We start from the raw sequence: 24680 nt of genomic DNA, 5'->3' as shown, positions 1-24680 counted from the left end.
ATGATTTGAATTCTGTATTAAGTGAAACAATGGCATGGGTTGTGTGTCTAACATACTTTTCAGCTACATGTATTTCTGTCTGGTTCTTTATAACATACATTCATTTATGTTAGATTGAAATAGTTTTTGTGTTGTGTGCTAAGTGCGGTGGCACAGTGCTTGACACTGAACTCTTATTCAGGCACAGTGGGTATGGATCACTGTCCAACTATTCAGATTTGATTTTTCTGTAGTTACCTTTAATGGATAAAGGTCAACACCTTGATTATTCCTTTGATACCAGCATGGCCAGTTTCTTCGACATTCTTGTCCAGTTGACCTGGTTCACAATCTTCTAACAGCCTGTCGTTGAGTGCAGATTAATCGATATATTCCTTGTTGTGTGTGTCTGTTCAGGTCGATAAACTGGGTGAATATGCATATCTAACTTGGATGTGCTGTTTCTACTTACTTTAAAAATCATGCTTGCAACAGACATATACATAAATATTCTTTGGCACTGTTAGGTAACTGTCAAAAATTTGTATGCAGTAAATGGATACCGCATTAAAATCTCTAGCCATGCTAGGTTATTTGAACACATTTGGTGTCTTCCCAATGATGCCTTCAGATCTTTCTAAGTATGTTAAAAGATCATAAATTGGACAAAACAGGGTTCAATTGCTCTGCACTCTGTTTTGTGATCAAATGTGAAATGCCTTGTTACAGGATGGGCATTGCTGCTATATGTCAGTGGTCTTGTTTGACTCTGTAAGCTGGGTAAGAATGTGAAGATAAATGATAAAATCGCAAGCAAAAGTGTGTCAATTTTCATAAAGTAGTTTAAATGAAGTGGTAAATAACTAACCATGTTTGATTTTGCTAAAAAAAAATAGAGGCCACTTTTAAGATGAACATCATTGTTATAGTGGGGTTATGAAATTTCCCAAAAAAATACTGCAGTAATGGGTTGGAAAAATTGTAGGCTATGTATTGCAAGATAACAGAAGTTCCATGATAGAAACAAGTAAGAAGGTTCAATAGAACAGTTACAGAGCTATTAATCACTGGTTGAATTATAGGTGGGACATAAATCTACTTAAAGCTTTAAACTGCACCTATCACCATCTTGGATTTCTTAAAGCCAAATATAATAGAGCCTGAATTAATTTTTCACTCTGCTGTGCACAGTTTTGAAACTGTTGACAGATTAAAACTTTGTGCAGACCAGAATGCAAACCGCGAGCCTTGCCTTTCGCGGGCAGGCATAGCGCGCCTTCACAGCTTCAACCCCACCAGTACCTCTCTCCTAAATACTCCACTGAAGCTCTCCTACATACCTTACTGGATTGGCACCCTTGAAAGAAAAGCTATATATATTACCAAACAATTAAACTCTTCCACAGTCACCTAGTCTCCATTGCAGGATGTGTATTTAATGGCCTCCAGCGCCAACAAAATTTTGATTTTCAGTATTTCTAATAATTATTGATTCAGTGAATTTAAAAATGTAAAATGTGTTCATAATTGACTCATTAAGAGGTATGCTCTTACGTTAAAAATTTAACACAATAAGACAAATATTACACTTAAAAACTGTGTACATATCTTGAGTCAGTGACTGCAAATTACCTAAATTATGTACATATGATTTTATGGTCAGTGGCTGTCTGAAATATTATTCCAAATTATTCACTGAATACTAATGTCATGACATCAGCTGCAATGGGTATTGCTGTATTACTCAATTCTGAAGTGTGAAAATTTGTGCTGGACTGAGACTCTAACCAGGATTTTCCATTTATTGTGAGCAGTCGCCTTAACCACTGTGGCTTTCCGTGCAAGCTCCCTGGCCTGATCAGACAAGGAAGTGTGTGTGTGGATAGCTCAAGTGGTTAAGATGACCGTTCACAGTAAGCAGGAGATATGGGTTCGAGTGCCATTCCGTCACAAATTTTTATCCCATCATGGGGCTCACCCCTCTTTGGCGTGTTTGTGCTTGGCTACCACAGAGCCCCAGCCTTTGCAGCATTTTCCCCCTTCCCAGCTGCATGGCTATCCTCTAGCTATTCTTTTTCCCCTCCCCTGGGGAATATGTCTGGGGTATGTTCTGCATTCTGTCACTGACGTGCGAACAGTCTCACCTCTTTCCTCCGCTTCGGCATTAGAGGAGCCTCTTTTTTCTTCTTCTTCCTCCCTGTGCACTCCTGAAGGCCAGCCCACGTGTCTTGACACACAACAGGTGACTGGGTAACGCGTAATTCCCAGCCCCGGGTCGACAGTTAGGGTTTGTACGTACCCCCTGGTACAGGCCAGGCCCAGGGAGGGGTGATTGCCTGTGCTGTAACCTTCGCAAACTGCCAGTTGGTCCCTCTGTCAGGTGTTCGGGAGGTGTGACCTGAGGTGAGGTGTGAACAATCACCTAAGGTGGGTGCACCCCCTTGTGCAGGGGGCCCCCAGTTTGAAGGAGTGTGCTGTTGGAGGCAATCAAGGGGGATTGTCAATCATCTTCCCACTCAACTTCTACAACACGTACACGCAACGAGGCTAATGATTCAAAGACCCTTCCTGCTGCACCACGGTTCCTCATGGTATCACATACTGTGTTTGTTGTTCGGAAAGGTGTAGATGCAATTGCTGGCCCTGTGAAATCCTGTTTTTGTTTATGGATTGGCACTTTGCTTTTGGAGACCACTTCTGATTCTCAAGCACAACAACTGCTTGCTGCCTCGCTTCTTCTACCTTGTTCGTGTCAAAGCCCACAGAACTTTGAATTCTTCCCTTGATGTAATTTACACCAGGCTGCTCAACAGTCTTAACAGAGACCTGATGCGCTGCTACTAGAGATGGGCAAACTCATTCATCCTTGGGAACTAGTTCACTGGTGATCACTATTTTTTTGGGAACCGTTAATTTTTACTCATTCACTGTTCATTTTTAGTAGCATAGGTGACTGATGATGGAAGGCGCCAAGAGCGGGTACTTGCCTCGCCTCTGGAGAACAGAGTTTTTATTCATAACAGAATTCTCACACACTTGCAATTTTCGTGACTCTGCAAAACATCTCGTTTAGCCAACTGTAGCGTTATGTGGCTAATCGCAGTGAAATAATATGGGGTGGTGCATGAAAAGTTGGTCCCGAGTACAGACTACTTACCAATTATGCACAATTTGATGACCGCTATGAGTAGAATAGATAAGCATGTGAGAATTAGGCAGTTAAGAAATAACAAATAAGCTAATGTAAACAACAACTTCAAAACAATAGATTATGATTGGTGGGTGACAGTGAGCTGTCTAGTACTCGGGGCTGATCTTTCGTGTGCCATCCTGTACCACTAAAGTAATATTGTAGAAGTTATCATATTCTCTTTACAGAATGTGACACCAGACACTAGATTATGGAGCGCGGGCTTCATTTAGTTGTAAGTCAGTCTGCCTTCCATGACAATGAACATGCTCTTTTACCTTGGATAAAAAAAAAAGACTGAAAATGGCCACTCGTGTGTGCCATGCCGACTTCTTTTGCATGTGTAATAACAAAAAAATCTTGCCTTTCTACAAATATTTCTTTTACCGTTTATTGAAATAGTGAAGTAAGCTGATATGCAGTTTTGTTACCTGAAAAGATTTACGTATTGCATACCACGTAATTTTTATGTAATTTACGTAATTATAAAATACATTTTAATTACTATTTGTGGATGCTGAATAGAATACGAAAAGAACCAGAAGTTCAGAGTTCAAAAAAGGTTTGAAATAGATCCATAACGGGCGTGCAAAGTGAACGAAATGAACAACAACTCTATACTGAACTAACTATGAGCAGTCGGCAGTGGAACTGGGATGAGTGGCCACGCGAAGAAGGAAGAGTCCAGCCGAGTGAGACTGAGACAGATGGGAATGGGACCGAGGCTGGAACAAGACTGGCTGAAGTGCCACTACGGGAACGAGACTGACCGTTTCCCATCCCCAGGAACTAAAAGTAAAAAGCCGCGACCGATACTGAGACAGACGGGAATGGGACTGAGTCTGGAACGAGACCGACTGTATCCTGTTCCCTGGAACTAAAATAAGTAGAAAGTTGTGACTGAAGTGAACTACGAAAGACTGTTCCTTAGAATTAGTTACTCGCTCTTTCCGTTCATCTTGGTGAACTGTCCCTTTGGACCCATTAGTTCGTGAACAACCCATCTCTAGCTGCTACCAGTGTCATCGTTTTAGCCACGCTAGAATGTCTTGTTGACACCCAGCCACATGTCACCTGTGGTAGGGATGCGCAGGAGGGAAATTGTCCACCTCCTCCTCCCTGCTGTATCAACTGCAATGGCAGCCATGCCTCCGGCTCTCAGGAGTGTCCAGCATATCTTGATTAGTGGGCTGTTCAAGAGATCCGGGTAAAGGAAAAGGTGTCTTATCCCATTGCTCGCAAGTTACTGGCTAGTCGCAAACCCTGTGTTCTCCCATCTGGTACCTATAGTTCTGTACTTGTTACCCCTCATTCCATGAAGGACATGGCCACGCAGACATGCGACCTCCAATTCAGCTCTGAGGTCATGAAATTGCCCATTGTCAAGGTAGCATTGCCATCCCCCTGCCCAGCTGTGCAACAAGCCGTCAAACTCTTGCCTCAAGGGGTGAAACCACCAGCTACACAGCCAGTAGACCGGAAAGGACAGGAGTACTCCTGTGAAAACTTCCTTCATCCCTCCAGCCAAACAACACCCGAGTCTTAATCTAAGGCTCGAAGTAGTCCTCCAAAGGCAAACAGTCTTCCCCTTCACCACCTGAAAGATCCTCTTTGATGGTGTTGGCACGTGATGCCTTAGCCCGGCCAGTATCTGTGTTGTTGGTGTGCACCAACAACTGCTTTTCAGCATTGGACTCCACAGACCAACCGCACAAGAAAGCTGATGCTTCTGTGGACGCCATGGAGTAGGATCCTCTTGCTTCTGTCCCCTGTAGTAGTGCTACAATGCTGTCTTTACTATGAGGGAGCTAGATCATGCTCTCAGTTCATCCTGACGCCATCCACATTCAGATGTTGCAGCACCTTTCCCTTGCGGTCAAGCACTTTCTGCTTATCACGTACAACCACATCTGGGCAGAGGGCACATTTGCTGGATGCTGGCTTGAAGCCACCGTCATACCAATACCTAAGCCCGGTAAGGACAAAAACCTTCTTTCTAGTTACCACCCCATCTCTCTCACCAGCTGGGTTTGCAAGGTGATGGAACATATGATTCATGCCCAGCTGGTGTGATGGCTAGAGTCTCACAATTTATTGACAAATTCACAGTGTGGATTTCGAGTGCGGTGTTCTGCAGTTATCCATCTTGTTACTTTGTCCACCCATGTCATGAATGGTTTTCTGCTGAAATCCCAGACTGTGGCCGTGTTTTTCGATTTGTAGAAGGCCTACAACACCTGGTGGAGAACTGGTATCCTCCATACTTTTTACACGTGGGGCTACCGTGGGCGCCTGCCCTGTTTTCTTCAGGCTTTTTACAAGAGCAAGTTTTCAAGGTGCATGTGGGTTCTGTCTTGTCGGACACCTTTACCCAGGAAAATGGCGTGCCTCAGGATTCTGTTCTGAGCCTTGTCCTCGACAATGGCTTTCGCTTTTCCCCTGACAAAAGCGTCTGTCTGAATTTCTGGCAGCGCAAATGGTTTCTGCCACCATCTCTGCATCTTGGGCCTGTTGCCCTTCTGTTAATTGAAACTACAAAATATCTGGGGCTCATGCTAGATAGGAAACTCTCTTGGTCCTCCCATGTGTCTTACCTGACAGCGTGCTGTACGCAGTCCCTCAATCTCCTACATGCCCTCAATGGTACTTTCCGGAGTGCTGATCGATCCACCCTCCTCCGTTCGAAACTTGACTATGGGTGCTTTGTTTATACGTCTGCACGCCCATCCCTCTTATGCCCCCCTGCGGGTCCGGGGTATTCCTGCCTGTCGTAAGAGGCGACTAAAAGGAGTTTCAATCGTTTCAGCCTTCAATGTGATGGTCCCCATTGGGGTTTGACCTCCTTTTTTTCAAAATTCTACAGAAGTACGAGCCTTTTAGGAAAGGACACCTTACGTGGTGTATCACTGGTCCTCAGTGCATGAAGACCTTGACACTCATCATCGTAACGGCACCCACTGTTCATCAATTTGAGCCTAAACACCTGATGGGTTGCACAGGTTACGCCAGTAGTGCGTCCCCATCTACACCTTTGATCATGATGGACTTTCCATGGCACCCAAAATCCAGCACGGTAGCCAGCCCAATGTGGTGGGGTCATCATGTACCTTCTAGGTTGTAGCCCCCTGACAACACAGGGATCGTACTGCCGATACCTGAGCTGCACCCTCCCCACGTAAGCCAAGGAGTAGATGCCGCTCTGCGGCCGCGTCATCTAAGAGGAAAGGTTCTGTCTCTGTCTCTGTCTCTGTCTCTGGTTGTGGTACTTCTGCCTTTTCCCACTTGGCCACTCCCTGGGAGGAAGGACAGGCCCGCCGGCTTGGGGCAAAATACTTCCCCTGGGGCAAAATACTTCCTCCACTATTTAGTCTGTTCTCAGACCGACGGGGGGACGTTCACCACCTCAAAGCCCATGTTCTTTGTACAGCATATCGAGGATATCTTCGGAGAAATCGAGGCTCTTAGAAAAATGCGTTCGGGGTCCATTCTCATAAAGACCACCTCCGTTACACAGTCGGCGGCGCTCCAGGCATGCGACCGACTCAGGGACATCCCAGTGTCCATTGTCCCACATCTGGTGCTCAATAGGACGCAGGGGATTATTTTCCATTGGGACCTCCTGCTGCAATCTGATGAGGAGCTCAGGGCCAACCTGGAGCGCCGCGGCGTGCATTTCGTCCGGTGAGTCCAGCGTGGCCCCAAAGATCGTCGCATCGACACTGGGGCCTTTATCCTTGCCTTCGAGGGGGATGTTCTCCCGGAGAAGGTAAAGGTGATGTGCTACCGGTGCGACGTGTGACCTTACGTCCCACCTTCTAAGCGATGCTTTCGATGTTTGCGCTTCGGGCACATATTGTCACGGTGTGAAGCTGAGCCCCTTTGTAGCGATTGTGGACGTCCTCTTCGTGAGGGACATACATGCACCCCACCACCTCGGTGCATCAATTGTCCTGGCCTCCACTCGCCTAGATCTTTCGACTGCCCCACCTATCAGAAGGAGAAGAAGATACAAGAATTGAAAACCTTGGACCGTCTGTCTTATTCTGAGGCCAGGAAGAAATATGACCGCCTCCATCCCGTGATGTTGACAACGTCATTTGCTTCAGTCGTGTCCACTCCTTCTGCAGTATCTTCACCCCTATCCTGTCCCCCCTCCACCTCCTCACCCCATTCGGGGTCTATGCCTCCGCCTCCCAAATCCCTCCCTTCCAAATCCTCCTCCCTCGCAGCCCCATGCGCGCTCTGCCCCAGGGGCCACCCTTCCTCCTCCTCCTCCTCCGCCGCCTGAAAAGCGATCCTCTTCTCAGGCGTCCGTCGGGGAAACGTTATGGACGCCGGCTTCTGAGGTCCGGCATTCAAAAAAGGACCTTGAGCGTGAGGACTTTCTTCGGGTCCAGCCCCCACGGCCTACCATCCCTGTGACTCATCGGTCTTCCAAGAAGGCCTCAAAGAAGAAGTCTTTATCCCCCTCTCCACTCTGGCGCATTTCGGCTGATGCTCCATCCGACAGGCGCTGCTCCCGGCCGTCCTCAGTTTCACCGGGACGCTCTGCTGCCAGGCGCTCAGCAGGCCTGTCGCCAGCGGACAATGCTGCCCCTCCTGCGCAACCCAGGAATGTGGCCACAGCTGGCGATGACTTGATGGAACAGGATCTGCCTCCTGACGGTTGTAGCAATGTTCCCTCGCAATCTGGCCCTCCGCGGCCGTCGAGGTGACCAGCTCTTCCCCCATTTTGTCCCCACTTTCTCTGACTCGTGATGGCTCTGTTACATTGGAACATAAGAGGTATTCGATCTAATCGGGAGGAATTACAACTGCTCCTCCGCCTGCACTGTCTGCTCGTCATTGGTCTCCAGGAAACGAAGTTACGTCCAACTGACCGTATTGCTTTTACCCTCTATACCTCCGAGCGATCTGACCTCACCCCTGTGGACGGTATCCCAGCTCATGGTGGGGTCATGTTGCTCGTTCGGGACGATGTCTATGACCATCCCATCCCATTGACCACCCCACCCCAAGCAATAGCTGTCTGTATTACTCTTTCTGCCTTTACTTTTTCTGTTTGTGCTGCCTACACTCCATCGTCATTCACAGTTAGTCGGGCCGACATGAAGCACCTGACTGCTCAGCTTCCTCAGCCGTTTTTATTGTTTGGTGACTTCAATGCCCATCATCCCCTTTGGGGTTCTCCTGCATCCTGTCAGAGAGGCTCCCTCTTGGTGGATGTTTTCCAACATCTCAATCTTGTCTGCCTCAATACTGGTGCCCCGACTTTCCTCTCGGACTCTACTCATACCTACTCCCACTTGGACCTCTCGATCTGTTCTACCAATCTTGTCCGTCGGTTCGAGTGGTATGTCCTTTCTGACACCTATTAGAGCAACCATTTCCCCTGTGTCGTTCATCTCCTGCACCACACCCCATCCTCACGTCCCTCGAGCTGGAACATACCGAAAGCTGACTGGGGACTTTACTCCTCCCTGGCGACCTTTTCGAACCAAGATTTTCTCAGCTGTGACAGTCAGGTCGAATACGTCACGGCTGTTATCATCAATGCTGCCGAACGTTCCATTCCTCGTACTACCTCCTCTTCACGTCGCGTTTCAGTCCCCTGGTGGAATGAGGCTTGCAGAGATGCTATCCGTGCTCGACGACGTGCTTTACGCACCTTTCGCCGCCATCCTACGCTGGCGAATTGTATTAATTACAAACAGCTCCGAGCACAATGTCGTCAAGTCATCAAAGACAGCAAAAAAGCTTGTTGGGTCTCTTTCACAAGCTCTTTCAACGTTTGTACTCCCTCTTCTGTCGTCTGGGGTAACCTGCGCCGGCTGTCGGGCGTTAAGGCCCACTCCTCGATACCTGGCCTGACTTCAGTTAATGAGGTACTTGTGGACCCTGTGGATGTCTCAAACGCCTTTGGCCGCTTTTTCGCGGAGGTTTCAAGCTCCGCCCATTACCACCCTGCCTTCCTTCCCAGAAAAGAGGCAGAAGAGGCTCGGCGACCTTCCTTCCACTCGCTGAATCTGGAAGATTGTAATGCCCCCTTTACCATGCGAGAACTCAAACGTGCACTTGCACTGTCCCGGTCCTCTGCTCTGGGGCCAGATGCCATTCACGTTCAGATGCTGACACACCTTTCTCCGGCAGGCAAATGCTTTCTTCTTCGTACCTATAACCGCGTCTGGACCGAAGGTCAGGTCTCCATGCATTGGCGTGAGGCCCTATTTCTCTTACAAGCTGTGTCTGTAAGGTGATGGAGCGCATGGTTAACGCTCGGTTGGTTTGGTTTCTTGAATCTCGTTGGCTACTTACTAATGTTCAATGCGGCTTTCGTCAACGTCGCTCCGCTGTTGACCATTTTGTGATCTTGTCGACGTTCGTCATGAACAACTTTTTGCGAAAGCGCCAAACGGTAGCTGTGTTCTTCGATTTGGAGAAGGTTTACGATACCTGTTGGAGAGGAGGTATCCTCCCCACTACGCACAGGTGGGGCCTACATGGTTGCCTGCCCCTTTTTATTGATTCATTTTTAACAGATCGAATGTTTAGGGTACAGGTGGGTTCTGTATTGTCCGACGTCTTCTTCCAGGAGAACAGAGTGCCTCAGGGCTCTGTTTTGAGCGTAACCCTTTTTGCCATAGCGATCAGTCCCATTATGGATTGCATTCCACCTAATGTCTCTGGCTCTCTTTTCGTCGAGAACTTCGCGATCTACTGCAGTGCCCAGAGAACATGACTCCTTGAGCGCTGCCTTCAGCGTTATCTTGATAGCCTATACTCGTGGAGTGTGGCTAATGGCTTCCGGTTCTCTGAGGAGAAGACGGTTTGCATCAACTTTTGGCAATATAAAGCATTCCTTCCACCATCCTTACATCTCAGTCCTGTTGTTCTCCCCCTTCGTGGAGTCAACGAAGTTTTAGGGCTCACAATGGACAGGAAACTTTGTTGGTCTCCGCATGTCTCTTATTTGGCTGCCCGATGTACACGTTCTCTTCATGTCCTCCGTGTTCTTAGTGGTTCATCTTGGGGAGCGGATCGCACTGTCCTGCTTCGCTTATATCGGTCCATAGTCCGATCATAGCTGGATTATGGGAGCCTCGTCTACTCGGCCATCCCTCTTATGCCGTCTCAACTCCATCCATCATCGGGGGTTATGTCTTGCAACCGGAGCATTCTATACCAGTCCCGTCGAGAGTCTTTATGCTGAAGCTGCCGAATTACCGTTGACCTACTGGCGCGATGTACTGCTTTGTCGGTATGCCTGCTGGCTGTTGTCAATGCCCGACCACCCCTCTTATCAGTCCTTCGTCAACGATTCTCTCGACCGTCTGTGTGGGTTGTATGTGTCTGCCTTGCTGCCCCCTGGAGTCCGCTTTCGTCGCCTGCTTCGACAATTGGATTTTGCCCTCCCTACCACCATCAGACAGGGTGAGAGCCCGACACCACCTGGCTCCAGGCTCCGGTTCACATTCATCTTGACCTCTGCTCTCTCCCGAAGGAGGCTGCTCTGGATGCAGTGTATTGCTCACGGTTTGTCGAACTTCGTGCGCGACTCGCCAATAACACCTTTATTTACGCTGATGGCTCCAAAACTGACGATGGTGTCGGCTGTGCCTTTGTCATTGGGGACGTCACCTTTAAATACCGGCTCCTCGACCAGTGTTCCAGCTTTATGGCCGAGCATTTTGCTCTCTCTCAGGCCGTTCAGTATGTCCTCCGCCACCGCCATTCTCCGTATGTACTCTACTCTGATTCACTCAGTGCTCTTCAGAGCCTTGGAGCTCCATATCTGGTCCATCCCAGGTGCAACAGATCCAGCAATCCCTCCATTCTTTTGCTGATGATGGCTCTCCTGTTAGCTTTATGTGAGTTCCCGGCCATGTAGGAGTGCCTGGTTATGAGGCTGCGGCCAAGGCTGCAGTCCTCCTGCCTTGGCCAGCCTCCCTTTGTGTCCCATCGTCTGACATTAGTGAGGTTGTTTGTCAGAGGTTTGTGTCATTATGGTGGGATACTTGGTCGTCACTTCAAGAAAATAAGCTCCGGGCCATAAAACCGTTCCCAACAGCTTGGACAACCTCCTCCCGACCATCTCGGCGAGAGGTCATTTTGGCCAGGTTGCGGATTGGACATTGCTGGTTTAGCCACCGCTACCTGCTGTCCGGTGACCCCGCCCCGCAGTGCCCTTGTGGTAATGCATTGACAGTGCGCCATGTTTTATTGTCGTGTCCCCGTTTTAATCAATCTCGTGTTGTCCTGTCTCTGCCTTCTACCCTACAGTAGATTGTAGCTGATGACGCTCGAGCAGTTTCTCAACCTTTCCTGACTAACATACTTTACCTCAAATATTTTAACACGTCAGTTGATTAGTGAAGTAATCAGACATTTGAAGCAATTTTATACATAAGAGTTTGATTCTTTAAAGACTTGGTGGGTCTACTGGTTGCAGAGAATGACTTTTAAGTGTTGTTTCCAGAACAAATGTTTCACACTGTAGAGGAGTGTAGGTTGTTCTGATCCAGCAAACAATTTTAATCTGTCAGGTAGTTTTGTAACAGATCCTGTTTACAAATTTTTAAGTTTTATATAATCACAGATGTCCTTGTTCATGGTGCATATTGTCAGCGTATTGGTAATTTCATGTTCATAAAGTTGTGTTGCTATAAAGAAGCAAAGCACTCAGAATATCAAAATTTGAACAGTAAATTGCCAAAGCATTTGTAACAGTTTCTCTCAGTTTATCACCACATTGGAAAGTTGTTGCACTCAACTTGTACTCAGGACCAAGAGCTGAATGAAACCTGAAGTAGAAAGCATGAAAATACTTAATGAGACCCAGAATCTACATAAAAAGGATGAGTCAGACGTCATGGAATGGAATGAATGTTCATTGTAATAGACACAAATAGTGTGTGTGTTGAGGTCAAAATTAAGTCTGATTACAAAGCTATCTGGACATAAATGAGACTCGGTGAACTCAATTTCGTTGTATGTTTTTTACCAGCTTTCTGACTCTGCAGTGGCAGTTGTAGAATCTTTCAAAGGAAGTCTACACTGAGTAGTTTGGAAGTACACTCATGCAATATTAGTCAGAGGCAACTATAATATACAAAAGTATAAATTGAGACATCTGTGGAGTCATTGCACACCTGACAAGTTTCTGAAACCCAATCTCTGAAAAATGTCATGAGTAACTAGTTGGACAACCTATATGCAATGCTAACATTTTGTACCTCAAACTACAAAAAGTTGTGACTTTATGAAAAGTGTCTGTGTAGAGACTGGAGTTAGCGATCAAAATGTCATTAGAGCCTTGATGATTACTAAAGTTAATAAATCCATGAAAAAAGCTAGGAGACTATGTTGGATAAAGCAGATAAATTTTTGTTAGTAACCTACTTAGACAGTGAATGGATATAATTTAGTCCCAGTATGGACATGGAGAAATTGTGGGCAAAGTGTGAACCGCCAGTCACACTCTGGGGGAAGTAAGGGCTAAATATGTGGAGTAAGAATGGAAAAGGTCCCCCTTCCCCATCTGGTTTTTTTAATAAAATTCGGAAACTGCTGAGAAAACAGATTGTTGCATTCACAGTTCAAAAAAGGACACACAAATGTTGACAGGTGAAAGCTGATAGAAAAAGATCAATGCATGAAGAATACAGCTACTTTCACCATCGTATGTCAGTGAAAGATCTTGCTGAGAATCCTAGGAAATTCTGGTCTTATGTAAAATTGCTAAGCAGGTTGAAATCTTCATTCCATCACTCATTGATCATTCTGGTATGTAAAAAGAAGATGGCAGAAGAAAAGCTAGTGTGTTAAATTTTGCATTAAAAAAAAAAAAATCATTTGAGCAGGAGGACTGTACAGATTTACCATCATTTGACTGCTGCACAAACTTCTGTAGAGGACGTAGGACATGTATATCTCTAGTGTTAGAAAGAAACTAAAGTTGAAAGCTAATAAGTTGCCATGTCTGGGTGGAATCCTACTTCAGTTTTAGAGAGAGAGAGAAGTCTGTGGCATTGGCCCCTTGCTTGGCTTGCCTGTTTTGTATGTTTCTTGCCCAAATTAAAGTCCCAGGTGACTGGAAAAATGGACAGAAGTCTATTTTATACAAGAAAGATCTGCAGAATTGCAGAACAATATCCTTAATGTTGGTTTGATGCAGGATTATTGTGCATATTTTAAGTTTGAATATAATAAATATCTGTGAGATAATATTCACAAATTGGCAAACATTTAGAAAGTATCACTCATTCTAAACTCTGCTTGCCCTCTACTAGCACAGTATCTTGCAAAACGTGAAGAGCAACCAGCAGATTACTTATTCCTAGGTGTCTGGAAAAATATTTGAAGCGGTGCCAGACAACAGATTGTCAGTAAAGGTATGAGCATATGGGATAGGTCTTAGATATATGAGAAGCTCTAACATTTTTTTTTAGTATTGGAATCCAATACGATGTCGTGTATGGCAAGTGTTCCTCAGATGCAAAGTTGTTATTGGGAGTGCTCTTGTTATCTGTATACATCAGTAATCTGTGTGATAGGACAAGCAGCAAGCTGAGACTATTTACTGCTGGCACTTTAGTTGTTTGGGAAAATGCCATTGTTTAGTGAATGTAGAAGAATAGGGGATGACTTGGTTTTCATTTGGTGTTACAAATGGGAGCTTGCTCTGCATGTGGCAACATGTAAGTTAATGCAGATGAGTAGGAAAAACAATTCTGTGTTGTTTAAATAAAGTATAAGTGGTGTGCTGCTTGATGCAAATCGGCTAAATACCTAGACATAACTTAGCAAAGTGACATGAAATGGAAAGTTGAAGGGAAGGAAAATGGTGGACTCTAGTTTATTATAAGGATTCCAGAAAAGGGTTGCTCATCTATAAGGGACATTCAAAAAGAAACGAGCCAGAGGCATAATTACAGAAACCAGTATCTGTATGTTAGGTATTGACCCTGGCTGTTGAGACACTTGTCCCACTGTGACACAAGGTGGTGAATGGCTGTCTCATAAAATTCCCGGGGCTGTGATGTTAACTAGTTCCATGCACACAGCTGGATGTCGTCATCTGAGGTGAATCGTTTCCCCCTCAGTGCCTTTTAAGGGACCCAAAAATGGCGTAATCACTGGGAGAGAGCTCCGGACTGTATGGAGGGTAGCCAAGAACCTCCCATTTGAATTTCTGCAGGAGTGCCACGACTGTGTTGGCCGTATGAGGCTTTACATTGTCGTGGAGCAGAATGACCCCATGGGTGATATTGCCCAGTCGTTTCGATTTGATCGTTTGGCGAAGGGTGGTCAAGGTTTGTGAGTAACACTGGGCATTGACTGTTGTCCTGTGCAGCAGGAAGTGAATCAGAAGAAATGAATTTTTGGTTCCCATAAAAAGTCTCTGAGGGGCAAATGATTCACCTCGGACGACGACGTCCAGCTGTGTGTGCAGAACTGGTTGACATTGCAGCCCCAGGAATTGTTTGAGACAGCCATTCACTACCTTGTGTCACAGTGGGACAAGTGTCTCAACAGCCAGGGTCAATACTTCTAACATAAAGGTACTGGTTGCTGTAATTACGCCTCCGGCTCGTTTCTTTTTGAACACCCCTTGGATAAAGGAGACGGAGTACAGAACACTTGGGCCACCCAGATTTGAGTAGTACTAGAGTGTGTGTAATGCCTGCGAGCTCAGATTAAGTAGGGAGGCCAAATGGAAATCGCCACTGTGTTCCTCAAACCACTCCATCACTCTCGTTTCCCTGTGACGTGGTGCATCTTGGCCATCATAGCGCCTTGCACGAGCTTCAGTGGACCCATGGTGAAGGCCTGCAGAAAGAATCTGCTGCCCCAATATACATTTCATGTGGGTACCATGAATACAAGTTAAGAGAAATCAGGACTCGTAGACAAACATTTAAACAGTCATTTTTCTCTTGTTTCATTTGCAAGCAGAATAAGAAAGGGAATGTCTAGCATTGGTACAAGGTGCCATCCACCATGCATTGTATAGTGGCGAACAGGGTATGTAGGTAGGCGCAGAAGGAAAGAGTAGAAACAACAGAATATTGTGCTATATTGCCATATGGATCATAAGGAAAGATAGGAACATAGCTGTCAGTCACAAGCCCATTAGTTTTTTTTATTATTCTTGCATATCCAAATTTCATCTTAAGTGCTAAAATACAAGGAAATTTACATAAAACATTAAGCAAAACATGTTATCCCAAAGAATTTTGAGTCAACATACTTTTTGAGTGAGTTATAATCCAACAAACTTCCAGCAGTACATGTCACTATACGACTTGATTGATGTGCAGACAGAAAGAAACTGAGGGGTTTGTTCACACCAGGTCCTGCAGTGTCAGTTAGTATCATGTTGCATAACTAATGTCCTTTATATTCCAAAATCTGGCTGACTCAGTTTCTTTCCAATATAGTAGTTTAAAACTAATTTTTAATAAATAAAATCAGCAAGTAAATTTGTGTATCACCTTTAAAGTACATCAAAAAATGCTGAGTTACAGTGTGTTTATTCATATGATCCACCAAATTTTATGCAAAAGATCGTTAATTGGGCAATACAACTGTCCCCTACAGAACTGTTAAGTCACATTCGAAATAAAAATTTAAAAAACTTTATAGATCATCGTGATAAAGAATAGTTACATACCAATTGCAATTTGTCAAAAGTTGTATGAAGCAATTCATGATCTTTTGCATAAGATTTGGTGGACCACTTCATCACTAATATAAGAATAAATGTGTTGCAAATAGGCATTACTTGCTGTGTTATAAAGGTGATATGCAAATATACTTGCTAACTTTATGTAATAAAAATGGGTTTTAAACTTCTATATTGGAAAGGAACTGGATTAGCTAATTTTTGGAATATAGATTATGTTGCTTACACTACATGACGCAGACTGGGGCTGCTGCACTTGTAAATAATCCCGTCAATTTCTTTCTGCCTGTACACCAGCCGAGTTGTGTGGTGAGATGTACCGCTGGGAGTTTTGTTGGATTATAAATCACTCAAATAGTATGTTGACTAAACTGGATGATTTTTATTGGATAGTGTGTGATGTTTTATGTATTGTTTTGTGTAAATTGATTTTGATTCTGTAATTTCCTTGTATTGTAGGAGTGAAGATGGCTATTTATAGCTGAAATCTGGATATCCGAAGTTTGTTTATATATATTCCATGCAGGAAAAACATCTAAAAACGAAGATGTGACTTACCAAACGAAAGCGCTGGCAGGTCGATAGACACACAAACACACACACAAAATTCTAGCTTACACTGGGGGCGGTTACAAGGGTAGGAGCCAGGGTAGGGAAGGTGGTTTGGGGATTTCATAGGGATGAACTAACAGGTTACGAAGGTTAGGTGGACGGCGGAAAGACACTCTTGGTGGAGTGGGGAGGATTTCATGAAGGATGGATCTCATTTCGGGGCAGGATTTGAGGAAGTCGTATCCCTGCTGGAGGTGTAAAACCTGTCCCATGCACCCTCCCACCACCACCTACTCCAGTCCTGTAACCCGGAAGGTGTACACGATCAAAGGCAGAGCCACGTGTGAAAGCACCCACGTGATTTACCAACTGACCTGCCTACACTGTGATGCATTCTATGTGGGAATGACCAGCAACAAACTGTCCATTCGCATGAATGGACACAGGCAGACAGTGTTTGTTGGTAATGAGGATCACCCTGTGGCTAAACATGCCTTGGTGCACGGCCAGCACATCTTGGCACAGTGTTACACTGTCCGGGTTATCTGGATACTTCCCACTAACACCAACCTATCCGAACTCCGGAGATGGGAACTTGCTCTTCAATATATCCTCTCTTCCCGTTACCCACCAGGCCTCAATCTCCGCTAATTTCAAGTTGCCGCCACTCATACCTCACCTGTCATTCCACAACATCTTTGCCTCTGCACTTCCACCTCGACTGACATCTCTGCCCAAACTCTTCGTCTTTGAATATGTCTGCTTGTGTCTGTATATGTGTGGATGGATATGTGTGTGTGTGCGAGTGTATACCCGTCCTTTTTTCCGCTCCCGGGATTGGAATGACTCCTTACCCTCTCCCTTAAAACCCACATCCTTTCGTCTTTCCCTTTCCTTCCCTCTTTCCTGACGAAGCATCCGTTTGTTGCGAAAGCTAGAATTTTGTGTGTGTGTTTGTGTTTGTTTGTGTGTGTCTATCGACCTGCCAGTGCTTTCGTTTGGTAAGTCACATCATCTTTGTTTTTAGATGTATTTTTCCCACGTGGAATGTTTCCCTCCATGGGATTGTGATTTATTGCTGTATTCCAGTCCCCTCCTTACAATAACATACAATCACTGTGGACAACGGTTCCTTATGAAGTTAAAATTGGCAATATAGATTGGGTGTAACAGCTGAGGCAGGATTCTGACATAGGTACATGGGGCCTCTTGCCTTTACCACTGTAAGATTTTTACACATCACTTAAAAGTTAGAATGTGTTGGCAGAATAGCTCCTAGATTGTGCACTTTGATGATGTTTTGATTAACGTTGCCTGAAAGTAGTAATAACCTTAACATGTGTTGTATATCTTTGGCTCTGATTTGTTATAAAACTTATCACATATTTTACTACATTAGTACTTCATTTCACTGCGAATAGATTTATATTTCCAAAAATCAGTCAACATTGTTCTTGTAAACCTTTTGTTAAAACGTGAAAAAACTTTCAATTACTCCTTATAGTTCTGGAGTTGCTGTCAGTCCTTGTAAGAAACAGTTAAAATCTGTTTCTTTCATGTGGGCAAATTTGAGATAAAAACCATGTTGTCTGAAATGTTAATATCATGTACAACTGCTTTGAATACTGTAACATTTTTGGAACTTTTCAGTGAATGTATCTAGATATGACCATATGACTTATAGAAAGAATACATAAAGTATGTCAGTGTACCAGTACACAACCTCACCATTGTTTCACTTACAGTGCCACATTTCTCTGTTTTCAGCCATTAATACTTCATTTTAAATGGGTTTAGGTGCTAGTAAAACTGCCAAAATGAGTGATACTGGAGTAGGTGAACTTGTCAAAAATTTGATTGCTAGTGATGCAGTTGTGATATTCTCGAAGACATACTGCCCATATTGCACAATGGCAAAGGAGGTAAGCATTAATTCTTCGGTTCAATTTTAAAATAAATAACCAAAAAATCTTTTTTATTAAAAAAGATTGAAAAATCACATTAAAATAATAACTTTCAAGTGAATTTATGTTTATTATATGAGGCTGCCATAAAATATTTCAAAAAATTGTTGCAGTATTGCTTTGAAGTGCACTATATAAAAACAAAGATGATGTGACTTACCGAACGAAAGCGCTGGCAGGTCGATAGACACACAAACACAAACACACACACAAAATTCAAGCTTTCGCAACAAACTGTTGCCTCATCGACCTGCCAGCGCTTTCGTTCGGTAAGTCACATCATCTTTGTTTTTAGATATATTTTTCCCACGTGGAATACGAAAGTGCTGGCAGGTCGACACACACAAACATACACACGAAATTCAAGCTTTCGCAACAAACTGTTGCCTCATCAGGAAAGAGGGAAAGACGAAAGGATGTGGGTTTTAAGGGAGAGGGTAAGGAGTCATTCCAATCCCGGTAGTGGGAAGACTTACCTTGGGGGAAAAAAAGGACAGGTATACACTTGCTCGCGAGCGCGCACACACACACACACGCACACACACACACACACACACACACACACACACACACACACAATATATATAATCTGTATGCATCTAACTTAGTTCTCTTGAAGGTCTTAGCAAAATTACGTAAAATATGAGTGTAATGACATCCTACTGTATCTCAGCGTGTTGAATCTGAACTTGTCAGTTATGTAAGAGAAAGCTGACCACATGTCCTGTAACCCTTCCACTCTGTGATTATACACTGATCAACCAGAAACTTATGGCCACCTTCCTAATAGCCAGTATGTCCATCTTTGGCATGGGTAACAATGACGGTGCAAAGTTATTATTGGGAGTGCTCCAGCAAAGTGTGATAGGGGATTGGTCTTGTTCTCAATTTTCATTTGGTGTTACAAATGGCAGCTCTCTCTACGTATGGCAACATGTAAGTTAATGCAGATGAGTAGGAAAAACAATTCTGTATTGTTTGAATACAGTATCAGTGGTGTCGTGCTTAATGCTGTCACATCAGGTAAATACCTAGACATAACTTAGCAAAGTGGCATGAAATGGAAAGTTGAAGGGAAGGCAAATGGTAGACTCTAGTTTATTGGAAAGATTCCAGAAAAGGGTAGCTCATCTATAAAGGAGAATGAGTACAGAACACTTGGGCCACCAAGTCTTGAATAGTACTGGAGTGTTTGTGATGCCTGCAAGCTCAGATTAATTGGAAATGTGTTCCTCAAACCACTCCATCATGCTTGTTTCCTTGTGACATGGTGCATTATCTTGCTGAAAAATATCTCTGCCATCAGGAAACAAAATAGTTATACATGGTTTGCAACCTATGTTTGATACTCCTTGGCCATCATGGTGCCTTGCACGAGCTCTGCTGGACCCATGGGTGCCAATATGAATGTTTCCCCGAGCATAATGTAGCTACTGTCAACTGTCTCCATCCCCCAATACAGGTGCCAAGGAGCCGTTGCCCTGGAAGATGATGGATTCACACCCTCCCATCAATATGATGAAGAAGGTATCAGGATTCATCAGTGCTCTGCCACTGTGCCAATGTCTAGTGCTGATGGTCATGTGCCCATTTCAGTTGTAGTTGTTGATGTTGTGGTGTTAACATTGGCATGTGCATGGACTTTTGGCTGTGGAGCCCCATCTTTGGGCTCTTTGCATCCACACACACACTTGAACTCTGCCCAGCATTAAAGTCTAATGTTTGTTCCACCACAGTTTACTGCCTGTGCTGTTCTACCAGCCTGCCCACCATATGAAGTTTGATATTTGTGATTAGGGGTCATTCCCCCCCCCCCCCCCCCCCAAAGAACATGACGTCTGGGTGTAGTTTCACCTTGATTTCACCACATGTTGGTAGACACTCACCACAGCACTCCTCAAACACTCAACAAATTTTGCAGTTTCCGAAATGCCTATGCTGAGTCTCCAGGCCATCACATTCTACTCTCTGTAGAACTCAGATTGTGCACCTTCCCTCTTCTACACACAGACAGTACACTCGCTGGCACTACATGCACCATGCATGCGTCTGACTAGCAGTTATTCCTTGCCATGTGACACTGATATTGCCTGAAATGGTTTATATTGATAGTAGGTTGGTGATCATAATGTTCTGGCTGATTACTGTATGTATATAGTATAAAAATAAAAATAAAGTGAGCTTATTGGTTCAGAAATTATGAAACCAGATTGAGGGTGGGGTATGCTAGTTTCCGAAACTTTCAAATCATTGATATGAACAAAATGAAATGCAATGATAATTAAATGGACACCCTAGCTGCAAACAGGCGTTGGTGTACTTCATTGGGGACATGTTGAAAATGTGTGCCCCGACCGGGACTCGAACCCGGGATCTCCTGCTTAAATGGCAGATGCTCTATCCATCTGAGCCACCGAGGACACAGATGAATAGCGCGACTGCAGGGACTTATCCGTTGCACGCTCCCCGTGAGATCCACATTCCCAACATGTCCACACCACTACGTTCGTAGTGTGCCTAATAGATGTTTGCCCATCATACTCATTACTCGTGGCGGATTAATCTACCAAGTCCCGTACGGGTTCGGGCATAGCGTGCGCGTTCGCACAAGAAGGTCAATGGCCGGGAAGCCATATTTTAACTATATATGACGGTAGTATCTGTTCCCGAAAGAACAGTTACCGTGGATGACCATGCAGCTTGCTAGAAATGAAGTGATAATTAAATGGACACCCTAGCTGCAAACAGGCGTTGATTTTCGACATGTCCCCAATGAAGTACACACACACACACAGAGAGAGAGAGAGAGAGAGAGAGAGAGAGAGAGAGAGAGAGAGAGAGAGGGGGGGGGGGTTCCTCATATATTGGAGGAGACACAAAGTATAAGAGATTTTCAAAAAGAAACGAGCCAGAGGCATAAGTACAGAAACCAGTACCTGTATATTAGAAGTATTGACCCTGGCTGTTGAGACACTTGTTCCAATGTAACACAAGGCGGTGAATGGCTGCCACATAAAATTCCCAGGGCTGTGATGTTAACCAGTTTTGCACAAACAGCTGGACGTTGTCATCGGAGGTGAACCGTTTGCCCCTCAGAGCCTTTTTAAGAGGACCAAAAATGGCGTAATCACAGGGAGAGATGTCCGGACTGTATGGAGGGTGGCCGAGAACCTTCAATTTGAATTTCAGCAGGAGTGCAGCGACTGTGTTGGCTGTATGAGGCTTTGCATTGTCGTGGAGCAGAATGACCCCATGGGTGAGATTGCCTGGTCATTTTGATTTGATCGCTCGGCAAAGGGTGGTCAAGGTTTGCGAGTAACACTAGGCATTGACTGTTGTCCCGTGCTGCAGGAAGTGAATCAGAAGGGGGCCGTTTTGGTCAAAGAAGAATGTCAGCATAACCTTCCCTGCACTTGTGTGGACGACGACCCTCAGCTGTACATGCGGAACTGGTTCTCATCGCAGCCCCGGGAATTTATTGAGACAACCATTCACTGCCTTGTGTCACAGTGGAACAAGTGTCTCAACAGCCAGGGTCAATACTTCTAACACAAAGGTACTGGTTGCTGTAATTATGCCTCTGGCTTGTTTCTTTTTGAACGCCGCTTACACTACCGTTCATGGAAGGAGATCAGTGATATGAAGAAGCCATTCTTGTAGATTATACACAATGTCAAAAAAGTGAGTGACATGGAACACACAACTTACACAGTCTAGGGAAAGAGCGGATTTGCACACAGGGGAAAAACTTACCGGTATGGGTAGGTGAAGAAGTTAAACAGAATTTTTTCTGGTGAAAAGCCTGGAACTCGAACAAGGAAATGGTGGATGAAGATGTTCTTGTACTGGGCAGATAAAGATATGAGTTATATTTGACTTGCTTAAATATATGTATTAGTTCCTACTAAATCACTTTGTATAGAGCAACACCCATATGTTGAGTGGATTGCTTCCAATATTTTGACCATATTTTGCAGTAGTCAGTACACATAGAAGAATGCTGTCAAATTATCTTAGGGATAATTTGTTTCCTGTTCTTCTTTAGGAGGGTACTGGTGATGTGGAGCAGAGAGCAAATGTTACCAGCAAGCATGTTATAGGAGATAAAATGCTGTAAAAAATGTTGGTCACAGTGTGAGAAAACCTCTAATAGTTCTGAAACACAAGATAGGTGGATGTGCTGTGACTATTTAGAGTTAACACTTACGTCCATGGATTCAAAGCAAGTAATATGTGTAACTGAAACATGGAGACACTGTGAGTAGATTGTTTAGTTTCCTTGTGACATTGAAACAAATGTAGGAATATATAAGTGAAATATTTTTCCTGCACATTGGAGCCAGAGCATGTGCTGTAGCCCAGTAGCACGCGGTTCAACTGCTTCAGGACTGCTAGCCTTCCTCAGCTGGTGCGCATGTGATGCAGATTGAAGTGGCTTGTCCTCTCTGCTATTCTAAAGCTCTGAGGCCACGTGACTAGGCCATGCAATAACACACACTCCCAGCTGTAGTGCCCATGAGACAACCACACTATGAACTATGTCAGCATTTGCCCTGAAGTACTCACCTGATCTAAATCATCTGAAGAGACTCCCATTACTTCCTCCCTCCCACCCCCCCACTGCCCCCCCCCCTCCCAAATGTGTGTACCACTAACTATGGCTGCAGCCGTATTTTGCTTTAGCATGGACAATCACATGAACTGAGTTGTCACAATACTAGAGATTTAGTGAAAAAGAATTAAAATATATGCCAAACATTTGGAAAGTTCAAGATAGAATAACAATTATACGAAAAGGGTAGTGTGTGACTAATTTCATTGAGGAGGTATTGAATTGGCGACAGGCCCAGTGAAAAGACTACCAACCATTTAAGACTTTGGAGAAAAAGATCCTCTGAAATACAAAACACACCCACACTCACAAAGCACAACACACACGAACATGGCAGCTCTCTCCAGGTGCTGGGACCAGATTGTGAGCAGCAGTCTGCTGGGATGGATGATGGGGTTGGGGAGGGGGTGGGGCAGGGAATGTAGGGTGCCAAAAGACTAGTAGGTGCAGTGGTGGGATAGAAGGTGTGTATAATGCTGGATTGGGAGCAGGGAAGGTGATAGTTAGGTGGAGGGCAGGGACCAGCAAAGATAGGAAGAATCCAGATGGTGCAGGCAGTGAAGCTGTCATTGAAGTGAAGCACATCATGCTGGGCAGGATGTTCAACAACTGGGTGGTCCAATTGTCATTCGACCGCAGCTCAGTGGTAGCCATTCGTGTGGGCAGACAGCTTGATAGTTGCCATTTCCATGTAGAAAGTGCCATAGTAATTGCATCTTGGTTTGTAGATCAGATGGCTGTTTTCATAAGTAGCCCTGCCTTTGATCGGATAGGAGATACCTGTGATAGGACTGGAGTAGGTAGTACACTCTGATTAAAATCACTTTGTGATTGCTAGAGTGCATTGCTGGGGGGCAGTGTTGCTGGAATGCAGCCAGCCACACTGCAAAATGTGCAGCATCTAACCTACAAAACCAACAACATAGACTTGACCCTCGAAAGTAAACTACGGTTGGCTGACGGCTGGCCCCTACTGTTTACCTTGCTGAAACTTCAATAACAAAGTAATTTTAATTGGAATATAGTGGGAGGATATATGGGACAGGTCTCACATCTAGGCCTATTGCAGGCTTAAGAGACAAGGTGTCGGAGTAGGGATGGACAAGAGTATTGCATAAGTTCAGTGGGCAGCAGAATGCTTCTGTTGAAGGGTGAGGATATTTCTCATTTCAGGGCATGACAAAGAGGTAGTTCAAACCCTGGCAGAGGATGTGATTCAGTTTCTCCAGTTGTGGGTGGTACTGAGTCATGAGAGGAGGGCACCTTTGTGGCTGGGCAGTGGGCGTGTTGGAGGTGGTAGGTGACTGGAGAGGCGAGGTTGGGAGGGTAATATCGATCTGTGAAGGCCATAATGATACCCCGGGCATATTTAGAGAGGGACTGCTCATTGCTATAGATGGGATGATCTCAGGTGGCTAGGATAGATGGAAATGACTTCTTGTTGTTGGAAATGATTTCTTGTTGTGGGAAGGGTGGCAGCAGTTGTAGTTGAGGTATTGTTAGAGACCGGCTGATTTGATGTGGACGAAGGTACTGATGTAGCCACCTTTGAGGTGGTGGAGATAAATACACTACTGGCCATTAAAATCGCTACAGCGAGAAGAATTGCAGATGATAAACGGGTATTCATTGGAGAAATATATTATACTAGAACTGACATGTAATTACATTTTCATGCAATTTGGGTGCATAGATCCT

At 44.7% G+C, this 24680-nt stretch overlaps 1 protein-coding gene and 1 non-coding gene across 5 annotated transcripts in view; one reads left to right on the top strand and one right to left on the bottom strand.

The window, feature by feature from the left end:
* Positions 1-24680, top strand: part of LOC126236187 (uncharacterized) — a 58701-nt gene that overhangs the window by 8454 nt on the left and 25567 nt on the right. For 2 of the 4 annotated variants that reach the window (XM_049945289.1, XM_049945290.1), the window contains exon 3: positions 18204-18328. In XM_049945289.1, coding sequence (XP_049801246.1) covers positions 18224-18328 — 105 coding nt within the window. In that variant the 5' untranslated portion in view covers positions 18204-18223. Of the gene's footprint in view, positions 1-18173; positions 18329-24680 lie in introns of all 4 variants that reach the window. The other 2 variants (XM_049945287.1, XM_049945288.1) reach the window with 1 other exon arrangement.
* Positions 20717-20790, bottom strand: Trnak-uuu (transfer RNA lysine (anticodon UUU)). The gene has a single exon. It is a non-coding gene; the product is annotated as a tRNA-Lys (tRNA).

The sequence above is a fragment of the Schistocerca nitens genome, chromosome 2 (genome assembly GCF_023898315.1).
Source record: "Schistocerca nitens isolate TAMUIC-IGC-003100 chromosome 2, iqSchNite1.1, whole genome shotgun sequence".
NCBI lineage: Eukaryota > Metazoa > Arthropoda > Insecta > Orthoptera > Acrididae > Schistocerca > Schistocerca nitens.
This window is presented reverse-complemented; position numbering and strand designations above follow the sequence as displayed.